General features: G+C 37.5%; 1 protein-coding gene across 1 annotated transcript in view; it reads right to left on the reverse strand.

Moving 5' to 3' along the window:
* The window catches only part of LOC120635682, an 81,663-nt gene that overhangs the window by 47,623 nt on the left and 13,517 nt on the right, over window positions 1-20,523 (reverse strand). Inside the window, exons 2-6 of the mRNA XM_039906780.1 lie at window positions 11,557-11,648; window positions 9,235-9,291; window positions 7,749-7,895; window positions 6,341-6,422; window positions 3,324-3,445 (exon numbers count right to left, since the gene is read on the reverse strand). Of these exons, the coding sequence (XP_039762714.1) occupies window positions 3,324-3,445; window positions 6,341-6,422; window positions 7,749-7,895; window positions 9,235-9,291; window positions 11,557-11,620 (472 nt within the window). The 5' untranslated portion in view covers window positions 11,621-11,648. The remainder of the gene's footprint in view (window positions 1-3,323; window positions 3,446-6,340; window positions 6,423-7,748; window positions 7,896-9,234; window positions 9,292-11,556; window positions 11,649-20,523) is intronic.

A 20,523-nucleotide genomic window follows, 5' to 3' on the forward strand; every position in this document is an offset into this window, starting at 1 on the left:
ACGAACTTAGTTATCGCCATCAACTCACTTCTATGTCATATTTTACATGTAATGTACGCATCAAAATTCAAAATTCAAAATTCAAAATTCATTTATTTCAAGTAGGCCTAATACAAGCACTTTTGAAACGTCAAGTCTGTCCGTGTGTAGTGACTCTACCACCGGTTCGGAAGGCAGATTCTACCGAGAAGAAGCCGGCAAGAAACTCAGCAGTTGCTCTTTTCCAACATCAAAAATTTACATTTTATATTTTAACATTCATTTTTCTATCTTGTGAGAGATGAAAGCGGAGCCGGATGCTTCCAAGCAACCTTGTCATTAAGAAACTCATCAATTGTATAATAACCTCGCTGTAATAAATGTGTTTTAACACATTCTTTAAACTTATGCATTGGTAGGTCCAAAATTACCTTAGGAATCATATTATAAAAGCGTATACTCAATGCCACAAATGACTTCTGCACCTTTCGCAGACGATATGCAGATGTCACTAATTTATTACCATTTCTTGTAAGTCGACTGTTTATATCCACTTTTTGTTTATAAAGACTAATATGTTGTCTTACAAATACTATATTGTTATAAATGTATTCTGAGGCTACCGTAAGTATACCAATTTCTTTAAATTTTTCACGGAGGGATTCACGTGATTTAAGTTTATATATTGACCGTACAGCTCTTTTCTGCAATATGATTATAGTTTCAATATCAGCAGCTTTGCCCCATAATAAGATCCCGTAAGACATCACACTATGAAAGTACGCGAAGTAAACTAGTCTTGCTGTTTCTACGTCAGTAATCTGCCTAATTTTCCTGACGGCGTAGGCAGCCGAGCTTAGTTTACCTGCTGGTGTATCTATATGGGTACCCCAGTGAAGCTTACAATCCAAGGTCATGCCCAGAAAAACTGTGGAATCTTCCATTTTTAGTGATTCTCCATTTATAACTCCATTTATCTCCATTTATTTCTCCAATATTTTTATTAACTTTCTTTACATTTGGTAAAATAAATTCCACACACTTAGTTTTTTTTGCATTTAAAAGTAAATTATTGACAGTAAACCAGTGCGACACATGCGACATAGCACGGCTTACATCGTCAGAGTTGTCTCTACCTCTATAAGTTTTAAAAATTAGAGATGTATCATCTGCAAACAGTACAATGTCACAGGTTTCACTGACATGGTGTGGTAGATCATTTATATACACCAAAAATAGAAAGGGACCCAAGATTGAACCCTGTGGGACACCCATTGACGTAGCTGACCCCTGCGACTTAATGTTTTTTATGCAAACCCTTTGGGTTCTGTCACTGAGATAAGAGGCAACCAAATTTAGTGCAACATTTTTGATACCATAATGGGCTAGTTTAAGAAGCAAGGTTTTATGATCAACACAATCGAATGCTTTGGATAGATCACAAAAAACACCAATGGCATTCTGCGAACGTTCCCAGGCATCGTACACATGTTTTAAAAGTTTAGCGCCTGCATCCGTGGTGCTACGACCTTTAGTAAAACCGTACTGCTCCGGATGTAGTAAGTTATTTACATTGAAGTGATTCAAAAGTTGATTTAATATAATTTTTTCAAAGACCTTACTAAGAGCTGGTAAGATTGAAATGGGTCTGTAATTGTTAATGTCGTTTTTATTGCCAGATTTAAATAGAGGTATAGTTTACTATGTTTCATTAAATTTGGAAAAGTACCTCTATCAAAACATTCATTAAAAAGTATGGCTAAGTAAGGGGCAATAACGTCTATAATGTTAGATATTACCATTACAGACATACCCCATAAATCACCGGTTTTTTTCTGTTTCAACAACTTAAAATTCTTTATTATATCATATGCAGATATATGTTTAAAATTAAATAAAACGTTGCACTCATTAACGCTGAAAAAAGTTTTCAAAGGTACTTGCAACCTCACTGTCAGCGGTAACTTTATTATCATTAATAATTAATTCAAAGTTTACGTTGCGAGATTTAGCTTTCCCAGTTTCATTATTAACAATTTTCCAGGATGTTTGTACTTTGTTATCCGATTTTATGATTTGATCCTTAAAGTATAGCGACTTAGCATGAAAGCAAACGTTCTTAAACGTTTTAGAGTACATTTTTACGTGTTGTAGGAAAGCTGGAGTATGGTTATATTGTTTTTCACTATAGAGCTCATACAAATTATCTCTACTTTTGTATATGCCAATAGTTGCCCAATCGCTAAACTTTATTTTTTTATTGAAATCTATATGTTTGAAATTGAATATTTTGTTAAATTCATTTTCTATAATATTAAAGAGCGTACCATAAATGCTGTCAGGATGACCGTTCTTAAAGACAAGGGCAGGAATTTTGGATGATATTTCACCTTTGAATCGCGTCAATTTGCTCTTAGTTATCAGCCTACACTTGACGATATGTTCATCTTTGTTTACATTATTCAAAACAGTAATTTGTTGGCCACAATGATCTGATCTTAAGTTGGTTATTATCGATTTACCTAAGATATCACAGTTGAGAAAAATATTATCTAAACATGATGCTGAGGTTGCTGTGATTCTAGTAGGTTCACTAAAAGCATAATTTAAATTAAAACATTGAAATAAGTTTAGCAACCGAGTCGTAGTTGCATTACTAAGTAAAATATCAACATTAAAATCCCCGCATACTATTGCTTTTTTTGTGGATACAGACAATCGCTTAAGCACATCTTCCATTACATCCTCAAAAAGGCTAAAATCACCTGAGGGGGGACGATATACACACACTATTATAAATCGCTCCAGCTCCACACAAGATAGTTCTACAGTGCGTTCAACAGAAAGACTAACTATGTCTTTTCCGCTCCTTACAAGTTATCAAAAGTGCCATCTGTGTGCATATTTGCATAAGGAAATATTTGACTTTGTCTTAGATGATATACACATGTTAGAAAACTGAAAACAATATTTTATAAACGTTAAGTCATTTTGACCCTTTTTTCAATTATTTTCAATCATTCTATTATTATTTCCATCTTCATGAGTATCACAATTTATAAATGTAACCAATATTTCATGGAGCACTGGCACAAATGAGTGATAGTTTATACACTACACGGTCAGCTGATGCGAACTATAGGCGCCGCCGTATTGGCTGCTCTGACAAGCACCTGTCACTTTATCCCTACTCCGCGGCCGACCGTCACGCGACATGCAACACACAGTCGAAAACGTCTGAGACGAAAAAAAGTTTCACATTAAAAATTACAAATTCAAAATTCATTTATTTCGCGCGAAGTCGCAAAGGAGTTAAAATACATTCTTATTTCATAAATACTTACCTCTAAGCTCGCCAGTAGTCAAGTTTGGGTGCAGCCACAGACTATAGTGCTTTGGAATCAGGAAGGTCGGCAGCCTTGCCCCACGCCACGGAAACACCATTCCGTTGCTTGCTATACGCTCTCTGGTAATTTCGGACAGAATAAGAATAAGCATATAAATAATATATCACTAAATAAATAAATATACTACGGCAATACACACATCGCCATCTAGCCCCAAAGTAAGCGGAGCTTGTGTTATGGGTAACTAAGATGACTGATGAATATTTTTATGAATAACATACATTAATACTTAGAATATAGATACACTAGCCGTTTCCAGCCCGCTTCGCTGGGCGAATTGAAAAAGGAAATAAATTACATTTTATGTTTAATTTTTATTTATTTTTTTCATAATTTTATTATTCTCCTTTTTTTTATTTTTGTATGAACATAAATAGGCCCCGCGGATAGAACTGCAAGCATCGATATTGTTTAGACTTACTCAAATTCCAAATTCCATCGATTTAGCCTGTATCTTTCATCCAGGTGATTTTTCTCACTAATATTCATTGTAACTTTCAATGTGCAATCATTATAACATTTCCGTGCCTTTCTTCCAAAATATAATAATAATTGACATGAAGAAAAAAATTTGAAATGAGCATTGAAAGTTTAAGTTAAAGTCATTGCAAGTCTCATATGTGAAGTTGAAATCTGTCTAGGTTCAAGTGCGACGAATTTTCTGTTAACTAAAATTTTCTCCGTGACATCAATTTTTATAGAAAATTAATTGTGCATGTTTTTTATGAATTCTATTGGAATAAGTAACTAAATTTCTTTTCCACATCTCATGTGCTTGGAAAATGCATTCATTTTAATCTGTTACATTTCCGCGATCCCGCAATAAAAGAATTCGTCGGTTATGTAGTCTGCAAAAGTAAAATGAATGTAAAATTCTTAGTCCGTTGATTGGATAGCTACATGTAAAGTTAAGTTTTTGAAACCTCTCAATGACTTTTTCTCCGCTGCCAAAAAGACGATTGTTGTAAGGAAATACACGAATATCCCTACATACACGAAGATCCCCACCAAATTTGGAGTCTGTAGAAGTTACAGGTTAGAAATAAAAATTTTAGATTTTAACACCCACCACCGCAATTCCTGTCGGAAGTAGACTTTATTGAAATCCATTTTGAGATGTTCTTTATGTGAATAATAAAAGATTCCTACCATATTTAGAATTTTTAGAAGCTATATTTCGAAATTGAAATTTTTTATTGTTAACACCCACCCCCGCGAACCTTATTGGAGGTGATTCATTGTAAAATCTGCTCGAAGATCATTTTTATATTACATATAGAACACTCTCACTAAATTTGGAGTCTATAGGAGCTATCGCTTGGAAATTGAAAATTTTCATTGTTAACGCCCCCGCAATCTTCTTTGGGGTGGGATATCGTAAAATTTGTTCATAAATCATTTTTACATCACTTATAGAAAATTCCTACAAAATTTGGAGCTTGTAGGAGCTTTAGCTGGAAAATTAAAAATATTAATTGTTAATACCCACCCCCGCAACCCCCTGTGGGGTGAGCTATCGTAAAATTCGTTCATAGCCTATTTCTACACCTCTTACAGAAGATTCCTACCAAATTTGAAGTCTATAGGAACTATAGTTTAAAAACGGGAATTGTTCATTGTTAACGCCCCCGCAATCCCCTTTGGGGAATGAATTTCTTAAAATCTATTCATAGCTGACCTTTACATAGCAAAAGTAATATTCCTACCAAGTTTCACATTTCTAAGTCTTATGGTTCCCGAGATTTCGTGGTGATGGGAATTCTTCGATTATCATCGAAATTTTTAACTTTTTATCGGGCTTTTTTAAAATTTTCTTACATACAAAACTTTCTCCTGACAATTCTGAAGATAAAAAAAAGCCCAATTGGTCCAGCCGTTCTCCACTACCGTGAGTAGATTCTCAGCTAAATGTAAAAAACCATAATCCGTTTAATACACTCTGTTGAAATCCATGAAAACAAAAGAACCAAGAGAAAATGCTTATCTTTTGTTTTTATTAGCGGGATAAATGTTCATAAAAGTAAAACAGCAATAAAAAAATGAAGGAATGTTGGAATTCAAAAAATAGATAGCCATAAACCATCTAGGAAAAATTTCGCATCGAATGGTGGTAGTTTCATGTCGATACGATCAGTGGTTTAGGCGTGATTGAGCCTCAAACGAAGACCATTTTCATTATATATATATATAGATATAAACACCCAGACACTGAAAAACATTCATGCTCATCACACAAACATTTTCCAGTTGTGGGATTCGAATCCACGGCCTTGGACTCAGAAAGCAGGGTCGCTGCAAACTGCGCCAATAAAAAAAAACATTAGAAAAAGGGCGGGAGGCTTCGTGCATGGAGGACGCGGTTTTTTCGGATATTTCTAGGAATGAAACATCGTGAGGAAACCTGCATGCCTAAACTCGCAAGGCAGTGTAAATATTGGATAGAATCACGCGTTACTTTGCCGAAATCCATGATATAATAATAATAATAATAAAATAAAATCTTTTATTTGGGATAAAAACAACACTTAGCAATTAACATATAAGTTACGAGTTACACAAAATATATTGTGAAAATTAAGTGAAAATTAAGCACGTTTCGCTCCGGAACCGCAGCATCCTCAGGAGATGTTGACTTTATAATGTATAATTGTTAGGAAATAAAAGTTTATTGTTAATAATTGTTGAGTTCCGGTTTCGGAGCGAAACGTGCGTAGATGGTACATTGCCGAAGATCTGTTTGGTGTGGAGTATAAGGATTGAAGAAATTATAAATTACACCATACAGATTCTCCTGCTCTCCGCGAAGTATGGCAAATTAAGCTTAATTTTCATAAAATCTTAGTCTACCAATCCGTACTTGGCCAACGTGAAGGACAACGGCCTTTCTCATTTTGAGAGGTTACCCGTACCCTGTAGTGGGCCGGCATTGGGTTGATGACGATGATGATACTCACTTGTTAGACGCCGTAGCGTTCTCTTCCGAACCTGTAGGAGGTTGACCGGGCAAAAGGTCAGCTTCGGCAGCGCAAGGGCATTCTGAACAAAGAAACACATCTTCATTAGTGGTACAGATAATTCAAGGCCGATTTGCTTGATTCTTTGGTATTCCATTTCAATGGCCGAGGACTGACGCTTCCAATGACTCCATCGTGACATTTTCTCATATAAACTTTTAACATAATGATTTTTCTTTTGGTGGACTTTAAATTTCGCATGCTTAATAGTAGAATGTGAAGGAATCTTATATTATATCTTTAAACGAGCAATTCTTGTATATATATATATATATATACTAGCTGTTGCCCGCGACTTCGTCTGCGTTTGATTTTGTTTTTAAAGCATTCAATATCGCTAAGCCTTAAATTAGTATAGTAGTATTATATATATATAACATGTGACTGTCAATTAATTATAGAAAAATAATTTGCAATAAAATAAAATTGCGACTATAATTAAAAATCTAAACTATCCTATCTCTTAAGTTGGAACAGACTGCTCACGGTGTGCCAATATAATTTAAAATCGGTTAAGTAGATTAGGAGTCCATCGCGGACAAACATCGTGACAAGAGATTTATATATATTAAGATATATATATAATTGGAATCTCGGAATCGGCTCCAACGATTTTCATGAAATTTAGTATACATGGGGTTTCGGGGGCGAGGTCATTTTATTTGTGTTTTCCGGTAATCGGTTATTGGTGCAACGAAGTCGCACGGGTCAGCTAGTTATAATAAGACCCTACGAAAGGTCATGTTCAGCGAATAAACTCATTTAATTTGATATCAACACGCATTGAATACTCAGAAGTCATCGCAGTATAAAGCCCATAACTTTATTAATACCAACCGCAACAGTCGCGTTGTTGTCAGTCTTTTAGTGCCTTAAGATACTAACTTGATAGTGGCTATTAAGTAGATTGAAGCATAGCAGTATATTAAAGCGCAGCGATGCATACTGCACAAGTTTGTTAACATACCGACCGCGTCAGTCGCGTTGTCGCAATAGTCTTAACCAATGGAGCTAGTTTAAGAGTTAAGACTAATTATGGAGTAGCGTACATATCTTGCAGATATAAGCATCGCAGAATAATGAAACGCGGCGATGCATATCGCAAAGTAAGTCGTTTAGTGGGATCCAATGGAACTAGTATATGGTTTGGACACCAACCAGGTTGTGGGGTAGCGTAGACAATGAGCTGCGCGGTCGAAAACATCGCGGTGTAATAAAGGGCGGCGATTCATATCGCATTACTTTGTTAACATACTACCACCATGTCGTACCAAAAACCGCGACAGTCGCGTCGTCTATCACCTAATAGTAACCTTTGAAGCTTATTTAACATATTCTAGATACTCACCCGGTTGTGGGGTAGCGTACACAATCAGCAGCGCGGTTGAAAACATCGCAGCGAGGACCAGAACAGCGAGACAGATCGCGCGTCGCTGCGAACACACCGCGACTGGCGCGTCGCCGAGCTCTCGCGCCTCGCGGGCCTTGTCTGTGTCTGAAGAACACAACGTGTCTAATGGGATTTGATACTTATTTGTAAAGTCAAATCTTTCTTTAGTCAAATAGACCCATAGCTCATGCGTGAGGAAGTGAGGTAGTGAGGTGATGGCGATAACAAGTACATAAGTAAACTTAAAACTGAAGCTACGGAAGTTTCAAACGTACTCTGGTCTAAGAAGATGCCCACAAGAAACTTAGCTGGGTTTTTTACTGTATAGACACAATTGACGGTACAAGTAGACTACTCACCTGTCAAGTCGATGGCTAACCATCGCGTATAAACAGAACAACCTTTAGCAGGGTGACAAGCCCTGTGTCTTCGTACGCGTACGTCCTTGGAGACCATTGTAAGTGGTGCCTCTCTACACACTCATACCCGCATTCGCACTCTGGACCTTACATAACGACATTCCATACAGGCGATTGTCCCATGGTCTTGTACGACCCAAGTGGCTCTGAGTCTACCGGATACGTACGGGAAATAATGCCATCAACTCCTCACCTCAGACATCTAAGAACAACCGCTCCTGCCACATCCACACATCGGGGCAGAGATCAATAATCTCTGCCCCGATTTCTCGCACGTGCCTGCTCAAATTTGTTTGACGACCTCCCTGGCGTAACGGTGAGCGCTGAGAATTTGGGAATTTATTTCTGAATTTTCTCTGGTCTGGTGTGGTGGGAGGCCTTAGCTGTGGCTTGTTACCACCCTACCGACCAATACGTGCCGCTAAGAGATTTAGTGTTCCGGTGCGGTGTCACTTCCTAACAAGTTAGCCCGCTACCATCTTAGACTGTATCATCACTTACCAGGTGGGATTGCAGTCAAGGGCTTACTTGGCACGGACTGGCGTGCCTCGTCGATCTTACAGCACGAATAAGCAGGCAGAACGCCTGCGAGCGAGGGATACGCCTTCGTTACAAGAAAAGAGAAGACCTCTGGGCCGTGGGTGAGGATAGACAGCATTCCGCAGCATACGTTATCGTCACCACAAATGTCCCGCGGTACAGCATTCGCAAGGCCGGGTTTCGGACCCCAGGACGATGTCATCGCGTCATCTTCCTATAGCACCTCCCTCTCCCACCATATGGCGTGCATAGAGAGTATACACAGTGTATGCAGATGATATAAGATCAAGTAATCCTCCAGTACGAGCTATTAATACTTACTCTTACTCTATCCTTAAGTTTTATATAAACTAGTGCAGTAGATTTTCTTCATTTTTTATCACCTGCATACCCTGTGCATACCCTATATGCACGCCACTGACCTCCCCAATGGTTAAAAGGGCCAGAATTATAGAAGAATGGGCCAGATTGGTCAAGTGTCTTACCTGCCAAAAATGCTACGTCATCCAGATCCTGGTCTACCATGTTGCGCCACGCGGCCGCTGTAAGAAAACGGTTAGAATTAAAGCACTTTTCCCATCAAACTCGAGGTCAAAACCTATATCTCATCAATAGCCTAACCCAGTTATGAAAATTAAGCTTAATTTGCTATACTCCGCGAAAAGCAGGAGAATATGTATCTACGCACGTTTCGCTCCAAAACCGGAGCATCCTCAGGAGATGTTGATTATGATTATTTATTGGAAAGTCAACATGTAGAGGGTACATTGCCGAAGATCTGTTTGGTGTGGAGTATAAGGATTGAAGAAATTTCAACCATCAAACCATACAGATTCTTCTGCTGTTCGCGGAGTGTAGCAAATTAAGAAGAAGAAAAAGTCTTTATTGCACATACAAATAGAAAGCCAGGTTAACAATAAAAAATAATATACATTTGCACAAAGGCGGCCTTATCTCTTGAAGCGATCTCCTCTTATCTCCTTTCCTTCAACCTTTGGTTGAAGAAACATAATACAGAAAACGGGATAGTGCAATACCCAAATTATGCTAATTATATACATAGTAATACTACAATTAATTAAGCTTAATTTTCATAATATATCATGGGTTTCCGAAAAGTAACGCCTGCTTCTATGTCATACCTATAACAGTCCAAAAGGTAAGTTAGAATTTATGAGTAAGTAGTTTATTATAATTATTTTGTATATATGCACTGCACCTACCCGCTCCTTCGTTTTTTCCTAACGTTAAAAGTTGTCTGGAAGTGATCGCTTTAGTGATAAGACCGCCTTTGCACGCTCTATTTTATTCTCTAATTTTCTTCTATATTAAATGTGTGTGTGCGATAAAGACTTCAAACAAACAAACAAAGGCATCTCTTGCGGGAGGGTTTGCCCGTCACCACCACCGTACCACGGTGTGCAGACGGGTTTGGTGATCGCACTAGTTGCTGTCCGCTCTACGTTATATTCCCCTAAGTCGCCTCGTACGACACCCGTGGTAGATGAGGGGGGACAACTGTCTGATCTGCCACGGCATATATCATCACATCAACTCATTACCGGCCCACTACAGAGCACGGATTTCCTCCCACAATGAGAAGGGGCTAAGGCCGTAGAGTGGTGGACACTCTGGCCCAGTGCGGATTGGTGGACAATAAATTCCTCTTCTATAGATTTAAAACTAATATTTTTGTGGTTATTCAACGTATCTTCAAAATAGAAGTCAGATTCGACGTCGGTTGTGCGCCAGCTGTCTACGCTCGATTCTTCTGCGGCGGAGCGGATTACAGTCTCAACTGCTCGGCCAACTCCTTCTGCATCATCACATCCTCACAGAAGGAGACCACTGCTTAAACCTTGCAGGTTATATATTATAACCCATTTTATTTTCTCGTGGGGAAATCCTCATGGATATCACTACACAATGATTATGCCGGACTCTTACCGACAAAACCCCATCGCCTGGTGACTGGGTCATGGGAACACTTACACACAGAACCGCAACCCAGCTAGCGGTGCCTACCGAGGCAGGCACTCCTCTGTAAAACATCGGTTACCAATAAACACCGTCGAAGGCACACCAGGAAAACGGGGTATCCTTTCAACTCGAGGACTTAACTCCGAGCGACAGAATCCCCGTATCTATCACCCGGAGGTCCTTCTCAAGGGGGCAGACGTCGGTTGTGCGGCTTCTGCGGCGGAGCGAATTAGAGTCTCCGTCGTTCTCTCTCAACCGCTCAGCCAACTCATTCTGCACCATTACATCCTTACAGAAGGCGACCACTGCTTCCCACGACCTGTCACTTCCTACTATGGCCCTAATCACGGCTGGTTTATATATTAGAACCGAGCCTAACCTAATGGGTTATACCGCTACAGCTGTCATGGCTAACTTGTAGTTAAATATATATTTGTTTTTTTATGTTTATAGACGAGTATAGATGGTGAGCGATGTAGCCTAAGGTGGAGCGCGCTTGCCTAGAAGATGCCTATTCACTCTTGATTTGAAGGCACTCATATTGTAGGCACTGGGGAAAATGGAAGCTGGAACATTCCAGATCCTAGCGGTGCGGATCAGAAACGAAGATGCGCAGCGCTTCGTACGCGTCCGCGGTATTTCGACCACGTAGGGATGCAGATCCTTACGGTGCCCAGCGGTACGATGGTAAAAAGGCGAGGGGGAACTAGATGAAATAAAAGAAAACCTTGACCTAAAATGAAGGTTGACGATTCAGAAACATTATCAAAATAAAACGGCTTTAAGCGATGATAGTAAGAGAACTGATTTCTGGACGAATGCCTTACCCTTGGCGGATCCGTTACGGTCGGCTTTATATTTGCCGACGGGCTCCATCTGAATACCGTCCATCTCACGACCACGGCATGCCGACTGCACTCTGTGGACAAGAGGAAGGGTGATATATCATCATCATCGTATCAACCCATTGCCGACCCACTACAAGCAGTGGCGTGCACTTCAAACAAGCACAAAAGCACTGCCTAACCTAGAATTGTTGTATGTCTAACAAAGAAGTCGATTTTTTTCCATTTCATGCCATCTTTTGACGGCCGACTGGCGCAGTGGGTAGCGACCATGCTTTCTGAGTCCATGGCCCACAACTGGAACATGCTTGTGTGATGAACATGAATGTTTTTCAGTGTCAGGGTGTTTATCTGTATATTATAAGTATTTATGTATATTATTCATATAAATATTCACCGGTACGATGTCGTGTAGAAACCTACTAGAGTATGTGTTTTCTAATTGGAATTATATTTAGGCCTTCTTGAAATAAATGATTATTAACAATTAAAAAAAAAAAAAATCCTGTGCAATTTATTCACACACGGCGTAAGTGTAACTTCTTAAAAGTAGCCTACGAGAGATTGAGGTGGATGTAGAGTATCTAAATATTAGGATAAATGTAATGTTTATTATTTCGTTTCCATGGTAACAAGAATAAGTAAAAAAATAGTAAATAAATATACTACACACATCGCCACCTAGCCCCAAAGTAAGCGTAGCTTGTGTTATGGGTACTAAGATGACTGATGAATATGTTTAAGAATAATATACATAAATACTTAGAATATATACATAAACACCCACACATTCATACTCATCACACAAACATTTTCCAGTTGTGGGAATCGAACCCACGGCCATGTACTCAGAGAGCAGGGTGCTGCAAACTGCGCCAATCGGCCGTGACATGAAAAAATGTATATGTTTTCTATCTCACTCTGTCCTATACATTTATGTGTTTGTTTCTTTATGTAACTTAAATAGGAAACAAAATGTGTAATTTTTCTATCTCATTCCCTCGCCGGCTGAATCCTATTCATTTGAGTGTTTGTGTCTCTATGGACTTATTTTTTCGTTTCATCGAGTTTGAAATCACAACGATTCCAAAGAAGTATAACTTAAAAAAAAAAACTAGGGGTATTTGTTTACTTTAAAGACCACACTCCTAGCAGGTTAGGCCGTTACCATCCCAGACACCATTATCACTTACCTACAGGTGAGATTGCGGTCAAGGACTAACTTGTAGTAGAATAAAAAAACATACTGTCCGTGGACTCCGTTACTTCGCTGTCTAGACTGCAAAGGGCTTCGAACCCAAAACCTTTTAGTCAGTTGGTAAAAAAAAAAACGCGTAATCACGTAGGGTTGTCAAACCGTGTTCAAAAGTTAGACGAATCTAAAGTCCCATCCACATAAGTTTATTTAAAACAAAGTTTTTAATTTTGTTACTTAGATCCATATATAATTTGCATTAAACAAATAATCGCTAAAATATTGTATTTATCTAATGATTTAAGAAGTATGAAAAAAGAATCTTTACTCAAATAGGCCCAAAGGTGGCACTTTTGATGCGTACATTACATGAGAATTACGCGGTAGTGAGATGATGGCGATAACCATATTCCTAAACTAAAAACTAAAGCTACGAGGGTTCCGAGCGCGTCCTGGTCTAAGAAGAACAGCACAACAAACTAAGCCGTGTGTTTTTTTTTGTTATCACCATCTCACATTGTCATTTAAAATTATTAGAAGAGCAACATGGTTAGAGCAATAATTCACACCCAAGCTTTTTTATCGATTACTAGGTCCTTCATACTATAATAGGACTTTTCTATAATCTAACGTTTAATACAAACTTTGAACTTTTTATGACACATCTCCAAGGTGTCAATGGGTAGTTTATTTTAGAATTGTATGCAATTTCCTTTAAACGAATTATGAATTTTAGGTATCCTAGTATATTGCACTGTAAGTTTATTCTCACTTCTAATGTTTAAATTATTTAAATGAAATAAAATAATCATATTAATATGCTTAAAGAAAATTTTCTTATTTATTCCACATCGGAAAAAATGTTTTGCTTTACCAACGCAGCCCTTTAAATTAAAAAGATCAAAGGCCCAGCGTGGCGTGTAATATGTAATGACGTCATTATGCTTTACCACGTTCGCGCCACCACGCGGGGTGCCGAGACCTCGCACTCTTAGACTCACTCACCTTTGACTGCGCACTCAACACGCATGTTGAGTGGCAGAAATTAGAGACACATATACTTTTACTAATATAATAAAGGTGACGAGTTTATGGTGCTTTTAAGTAACGGTGGAATAATGTCAAAATACGACACCTTTATAGAGTGTTTTTTCACACTTCAACTGAAAGCATCGGTTCAGTATATATACAATGTATAAGGGAAATATAATGTATGCACCTATTAAGTAACAAAACACTAAATAAGTATTCCGTCGTTATGTTTGTTTGTAAGTTTCAATAATACGATATAATACTAATTATTCCCTACGCTCTCAAATTCACAGCAGCGTGGTGAGTCTAAGCATTTGTTTCTACACAATGTTTTTTCTCTGTGATAAAAAATGTTTTCAATCATTTTTTTGCGCAATACTAACTAAATTAAATTGATTAAACGAAAGCGACGTTGCATGTTTGCGCATCACAGTTGCCGGGCATGCAACGTCGCAAAGCGAAGACGTAACGAGGTCATTCATCAGTAGATTTTAATCCTCACATTTTTCTCATACCGGGCGCCTTATATATGAAAATCGATTCTTAAGGAGTACCTAACCTCCAATAATCCTAGCGTCGATGTCGATGAGTAGATCGACACTGCAATGTTTCCTACTAGATGGCGCTACAGTCGCTATAAGACTGGTGTAAAAGGCATATACTAATTTCGGCATAGACAGTAGGAGAGCCGTAGCTTAATTGGCCAGTTTTAAATCATGTCAGTTCCGAAATTTTTGTATGCTCTCCAAATTTATAAATATCGATAATTCCTCCAAGTGTAGGTTAAAACAGTAATAAAATTATAACATTTTTTATATGAGAAATAAACAGTACATCGAAGTAATCCAATTTGTTCAAAGATAACTCTGTCTCGTTAATATTATAATATATATCTATGTACTTTTAAGACTTTGGTTGCCTGGAAGAGATCGCTATGGGATAAGGACGCAAAACTATGGCCTTTATCTTACTTGATCTATTTATTCTTATTTTCTGTTATTTTTTTTTTGAGGTGGACAATCAAGTTTATTCATTGATTCATTAATAATGTCTAGATGAAATATAAGCCCCATTTCATTTACAAACTTTTTACGACATTCCCACAAAAAAAGACAACGCGTAGGCAAGATAATGAAATTTACGAATGAGAACGGGTGGCCGGCCTTACGTTTTAACAAAAGAAGAAAAAGATTTTATTGGGAATATTCCTAACCGCATTATCAAAACTACTATACCTTATGTAACGTTTTATATTGGTATCTAAATGCTAATTAAAAAATATTGCACAAGTTAGGTAATAAAACCACGTACATTAATTTTAAAATATTTTAAAATGCACATAAAAATACCAGTTATATTAAATATACTACGTCTTCTTCCTTCTTCTCAGCACACATTAAGTTGAAAAGATCAAAGACCCCGCGCGTGTAATACGTTATGACGTTATTATGCTTTACCGCGTTCGCACCTCCGCGTGGGGAGCCGAGACCTCGCACTCTTAGCACTCACCTTTGACTGCGTACTCAACACTCATGTGTTGAGTGGCAACAGTGTAGATTGTGTATCTACACCATGTTATATTATAAAACTTAATAGTTTGTTTTGACGTCAAACACTGACCGCACTGCAACTTACTACCATCGCTTAAAGCAGTATTGTATAAATAAGTATTATTGACGTTTTGTCTCAGCTTTTTACAAACTACAACTAAATTTAATGTCACATCAAAAACAAAATCAGACGCAGACGAAGTCGCGGGCAACAGCTAGTATAAAATAACACGGACCCTAAAAACTACCGACCGATTACATGCTTACCCACCATCTATAAGCTACTTACATCCATTTTGACATCAAAAATAACGATGCATATCAATGCAAATAATATTTTGGCTAATAATATGAATGTAAGGTCTCGTGGTACAAAGGAACTCCTCATCATTGATACTGCTATTTGCCAGCAGGTTCGGCGAAACAGACAAAACCTCACGGCTGCTTGGATTGATTACAAGAAGGCCTGTGATTCGGTGCCTCATTCGTGGCTCATGGAAGTCATTCGGTTGTATAAGGTCGATGCAACGGCGGATCCAGGGGGGGGGGGCATGGGGGTCATGACCCCCCGCCCCCCCTGAGCTGGTTCCAGGACTTAGGTGGACCACTAATTGAACATAATGATTTTATTTATATATTTCGTCACCATACAGATTTTATTTAACTACAAACCTTCAATACTTTATTAATTTAATATAATATAATAACTTTGTATGGTGGCAAACGTGAGAATGAACGCAACGAAAATTTTAATTCTCTCGACTACGTAACGTCTAGCTAGACTTAACCTCAATCGGCATCGGAACGACTAAACTTCATCATATCATAACATAGTTAAAGAACTTAAATAGCTCTTTCTACCTTTACGTCTTTGTACGTGTATATGTGCAAGTTATTTAGGTTAAGTTTTTCAAGTGTACGATAAAGAATAAAAAATTTTAAGTACAGTACTTAGGTACATTAATTAAATACCTAATTTTTACTTCCATCTATTGTCATCAAAATTAAATTATAAGTTCTCGACTTGACTACGACAATGTGACCCCCTCCTGGCGCCAAAGCTGGATCCGCCCTTGGGTCGATGTAACCCTATGCTCTTTCCTTGAGTCATGCATGAGGCAGTGGCAACAGTCCTTCGTCACACAGGAGCTGTTTAGAACTCTGAATCATATAGTAGAGATGTCTAAGCGTATATAAACTGTTCACCAATGGTTATTACCTAAGAGTTGGTGAAGATTTTTGTCTAATGGTAGGCATCACCTAAATTTCAAGCATTGGTTTAGTGAAAACGGGCATTACTTAGATATTAGCTAAGAAAATAAAACGAGTTATGTTTAGTGAAAACGGGCATTACATATACAGTACCTAAGAAAATGAAACGAATATTACAAAAGGTTTTGCGTGTTATATTATAATACTAGAATTGATATTGTTTGATGATGATGTAGGAGGTTATACTGGGGATGAAATTTTATTTATGAAAGACCGTAAATTTTCAACTTAAGAAAAATATATGTGCGTGTTAAAATATATTGGATAGAAGCAGGCTTAACTTTTCGGAATTCCATGATATATTATGAAAATTAAGCTAAATCAAAATCCAAAATGAATGAATCAAAAATGCGATAATACTCCGCGAAAGGTAGGAGAATCTAAGGATTGAATAAATTATAAATTGCACCATACAGATTATATATAACGCCTGCTTCTATCCATTATATCTTAATAGCTTCAACGGTAAAGGAAAACATCGTAAGGAAACCAACATGCTTGAGAGTTCTCCATCATATTCTCAAAGTCGTGTGAACTCCACTAATCCGCTGAGTTTCTAGCCGGCTCTTCTCAGTGGAATCTACATTCCGAACCGGAGGTAAAGTCACTACAAACAGACTGACTTGACGTTTCTAAAGTGCTTATAAACTAGCTCTACTTGAAATAAATGAATTTTGAATTTGAATTTGAATGGCCAGTAATGGGTCGATATGATGATGCTAAGTAAAATAGCGGAAGAAACTCCTTATATGAGTTTCTTCTGCTATTTATTTAGAACTTATAAGTTTAATGAGGACAAAGTCCCGAGGGACAGCTTGCATAAGACAGGCATCTTAACAATAAAGCTACGAGGGTTCCAAACGCCTCTACGATAACGCACAGTAATAAATGTGAATAGGGGTCACAGTGTGACACCCCTATTTCCAGATGAACGCATGTTTTCTTTGCTTGCTCTTTTATAAAAAGGCATAGACTAAAGAGTATGAGCACTTACGTACATTGGAGTGCGTTTTTAGCTTTATGTGAAGAGGAGATAGGCTGGTGAGAACTTTTTGTTTTTTTTATCTATCTTTCTGTATCTATGGAAGTGAATTAGGGTCGGTTAATTCAGGTTATATTATTTTTAGCCATATTTATTTAGACTTCTTTCTTCTACCGTTTTGTTCCGACTGCATATTAATAATGACACTGTTATGAGATTTCCATGATTGTGATTGTTATTTGACGGCCGATTGGCAGAGCGACCCTGCTTTCTGAGTCCAAGGCCGTGGGTTCGATTCCCACAACTGGACAATGTTTGTGTGATGGACATGAATGTTGTTAGTTACTGGGTGTTCATCTATATGTTATAAGTATTTATGTAGGTATATTATTTATAAATTTATTCGTCAGTTATCTTTGTACCCATAACACAAGCTACGCTTGCTTTGGGACTAGATGGCGATGTGTGTATTGTCGTAGTATATTTATTTATTAAATTGTCAATTTGTTATTGAGTACATTTTGTAAAACATCGTGAGGAAACCTACATGCCTGAGAGTTCTCCATAGTGCCCTCAGAGTCGTTTGAAGCCCACCAATACATACATAGCCAGCGTGGTGGACTACGGCCTACACCCTTCTCATTGTGGGAGGAGACCCGTGCCCTGTAGTGGGCCGGTAATAGGTTAAAACGATGATTATTGCTCTAACCAGGTTGCTCTTCTAATAATTTACAATGACCATGTGAGCAGTGGCGTGCATTTCATACATGCACAAAAGCACTGCGTACCCAAATTATTTTATATAGCTCGTATTGGAGGGAAATATTTCTATTTAACGCTATATATCTGCTTTATGCATACCCTGGCCGAAGACCCTGTGCACGCCACTGCATGTGAGATGGTGATAACAAAAAAACACTCTGCTAAGTTTGTTGTGGGCTTCTTCTTAGACCAGGACGCGTTTGGAACACTCGTAACTTTAGTTTTAAGTTTACGAATACGGTTATCTGCATCATCTCACTACCCTGTAATTCTTATATAATGTACGCATCATAAGTGCCATCTATGGGCCTACTTGAATAAAGGCGTTTTTGACTTTGAATTTTATTTAAGTACTAAAAATAATTTAAAAGTCGGATGGAAGCAGGCGTTACTTTGCGGAAATCCATAACATACTATGATAATTAAGCCTAATTTGCTATTCTCGAAAAGCAGGAGAAATTGTATGGTGTAATTTACAATTTCTTCAATCCTTATACTCCACACCCTACAGATCTTCGGCAATGTACCCCCTACGCACGTTCCGCTCCGAAACCGGAGCATCCTCAGGAGATGTTGACTTAACAATGAATAATTGTTCATTGTGAAGTCCAACATCAACAACAGTCAACATTATAAATTACACCATACAGATTCTCCTGCTTTTCGCGAAATATAGCAAATTATATTTAAAAGTCAACTATATCGAGAGATTTCAGAACGAACCTAAAACTCTTCTCGTTCAGTAATTGCAATATCAATCCCTCAGTTCAACCGGATATTGTCAATTTTCGAACGGAAAACGTTTCAGGACCTCGCCGCCAGGAAGATGTGAAATACTTAGTACATGTTGATTTGTATCAACACGGCTGCTATGTAAATGGGCAGGACTCAGGACGTCATATTGAAGAGGAATATTTACTTATCCCCCGTTAGTTATATATTACTAGCTGTTGCCCGCGACTTTGTCAGCGTTTGATTTAGTTTTTTGATGTGGCATTCAATTTAGTTGTAGTACTAAAAAAAATTAAAGTATTCAGTATCGCTAAACCTTAAATGAGGGGTTCGCTGCTGTCCGCTAAGGAGTTCTGTCCTCTATCTCCAACCACAGTTTGGGCAAAATTAGACACATATTATAACCTCTATAGTAAAAAAAATATTATTTAAATCGGTTATTATTTGTCGGAGATATGGTGTAAAATCGTCAAACACTTTCATCCCCTCTCCCAAAGGAAACGAGCTTAATGTCGGGATAAAAAGTTTCCTATATTACTTCTAACACTTCCAAGAATATGTGTACAAAGTTTCATGAGGATCGGTTGAGTAGTTTTTGCGTGAAAGCGTAACAAACAAACTCACATTGACATTTATATTATTAATAAATAAAAAAAATATAAATAAATAATGTGATGTGATGATGTGATGTGGTTGGTTATACAACAAAATTTAAAAAGAAAATGTACTGTAACAATATAAATATTGGGAGCAAAAATAAACTTGTTGTGCAGTTTACTAGGCTATATAAAAGTGTTTATTAATTCAAGGGCAATTGTATATTATTTTATAACGAACTAGCCGTTTCCAGCCCGCTTCGCTGGGCGAATTGAAAAAGGAAATAAATTACATTTTATGTTTCATTTTTATTTATTTTTTTCATATTTTTATTATTCTCCTTTTTTTTTATTTTTGTATGAACATAAATAGGCCCCGCGGATAGAACTGTGAGCATCGATATTGTTTAGACTTACTCATATTCCAAATTCCATCGATTTAGCCTGTATCTTTCATCCAGGTGATTTTTCTGACTAATATTCATTGTAACTTTCAATGTGCAATCATTATAACATTTCCGTGCCTTTCTTCCAAAAATTAATAATAATTGACATTAAGAAAAAAAATTGAAATGAGCATTGAAAGTTTAAGTTAAAGTCATTGCAAGTCTCATATGTGAAGTTGAAATCTGTCTAGGTTCAAGTGCGACGAATTTTCTGTTAACTAAAATTTTCTCCGTGACATCAATTTTTTATAGAAAATTAATTGTGCATGTTTTTTATGAATTCTATTGGAATAAGTAACTAAATTTCTTTTCCACATCTCATGTGCTTGGAAAATGCATTCATTTTAATCTGTTACATTTCCGCGATCCCGCAATAAAAGAA

The sequence above is a fragment of the Pararge aegeria genome, chromosome 27 (genome assembly GCF_905163445.1).
Source record: "Pararge aegeria chromosome 27, ilParAegt1.1, whole genome shotgun sequence".
NCBI classification, from domain to species: domain Eukaryota; kingdom Metazoa; phylum Arthropoda; class Insecta; order Lepidoptera; family Nymphalidae; genus Pararge; species Pararge aegeria.